Source organism: Dipodomys ordii, unplaced genomic scaffold (genome assembly GCF_000151885.1).
Source record: "Dipodomys ordii isolate 6190 unplaced genomic scaffold, Dord_2.0 Scaffold13780, whole genome shotgun sequence".
In the NCBI taxonomy this organism is placed as follows: Eukaryota; Metazoa; Chordata; class Mammalia; order Rodentia; family Heteromyidae; genus Dipodomys; species Dipodomys ordii.
The window spans coordinates 1-1,427 of record NW_012280992.1 but is presented as its reverse complement, the minus strand read 5'-3'; the positions used below and the strand labels follow the sequence as shown (position 1 = coordinate 1,427).

The 1,427-nt window shown below is 59.4% G+C and overlaps 1 protein-coding gene across 1 annotated transcript; it reads left to right on the top strand.

Annotated features, from left to right (window-relative positions):
* Positions 1 to 696: 696 nt before the first annotated feature.
* On the top strand, positions 697 to 1,407 carry LOC106002558 (signal-induced proliferation-associated 1-like protein 3; the record flags this gene model as incomplete). The annotated part of the gene is made up of 1 exon (XM_013037416.1): positions 697 to 1,407. A coding segment is annotated over exon 1 (711 nt), but the record flags the coding sequence as incomplete, so codon positions are not given.
* Positions 1,408 to 1,427: the final 20 nt, after the last annotated feature.

The following is a 1,427-nucleotide window of genomic DNA, read 5'->3' as shown; positions in this document are numbered from 1 at the left end:
TGGCACTGTGGCTCAAGTGGTAGAGCGCTGGCCTTGAGCTGAAGAGCTGAGGGACAGTGCCCAGGCTCAAGAGTTCAAGCCCCACGACTGACCCAAAAAAAAAAAAAAAAAAACTAAAAGAAAAAAAAGGAAAAAAATTGGCTGAGTGAACAGAACCAAGAATGACAAGTATCTGTAACAGTTGTTACTGTTAGTGGTGTAGTTCATCATAATTCTCCCTGCTTTTGAGGGTGATTGGAAATCTCCATAATAAGAAAGGTTTTAAAAAGGAGTAAAACCATCCCAAAACAGCAACAACAACAATTATTTCCCATTCTCTGGTAGCAATATAGCATATACATGATGTACAAAGCATCTCACATCTTCCTTCTCTTTCCCTGCAGCATGGCAGGGGAGACATCCTTGCTGCCTGCCAGTTTGTGCTCAGCGCTGCTGCTTGTTCTGCCCTCCTGAGCTTCTCTGTCTGGAGCCCCCTTGCAGCCCCTCAGCCTGCTGAGATTGCCCTGGCTCTGCTGTGCACAGCGATGGTGGAGAACTGGACTCCACAGCCTCACAACCTTCACATCGGGCTTCAGGGGCCAGCATCCTTCATCCTAGGACTGGCGGCCCTGAACAATGGCTGAGGGCCCGGGGACCCCGTAGAGAGTTGCACCACAGCTTCCTAGGGGGCCAGCAGCACTCTAGTGCCCTTGGACTATGACCACCTATCGGCCCCTTCCCAATGATGGTGTGGACCTGGCAGCCACCTGTGGGGCCAGGGGCGCTGATGTCCTCCCGGGGCCGCACACGGGAGACTACACTCCCATGGGCTTCTGGGCACAGAATGGCAGCATGTCCCAGCCTCTCGGGGAGAGCTCAGCCGCCACCACTCGCCCCAGCCCCACCACTCCCGCCATGCCCAAGATGGGCGTCCGAGCACGAGTGGCCGACTGGCCACCCAAGCGAGAGGCCTTGAGAGAGCTGAACAATCCCAGCCCCTCGCAGGACGCAGATGGTGCCAAGGCTACCACCAAGGTGACCCATTCATTGAGGAGCCTGCAGAATGGACCGGCCAGCACCACCAGCGCCCCAGTGGCCTCAGGGTCCAGAGCCTTCCACCGACTGTCCCGGCGAAGGTCCAAAGACGTGGAGTTCCAGGACGGGTGGCCCAGGTCCCCGGGCCGGGCCTTTCTGCCCCTGCGACACCGCAGCAGCAGCGAGATCACCCTGAGCGAGTGCGATGCGGCGGCTGAGGACCCCGGGGCGGAGGCGCGGGGTGCACGGCTGGCGGGGGCGCTGCCCCTCTTCCGGGAGTACGGCAGCACATCCTCCATCGACGTGCAGGCCGTGCCCGAGCAGAGCTTCTTCGACATCCTCAACGAGTTCCGCAGCGAGCAGCCTGACGCGGTGGCGGCCGCGGCGGCAACGGCAGCCACGCGGGGCTCCCG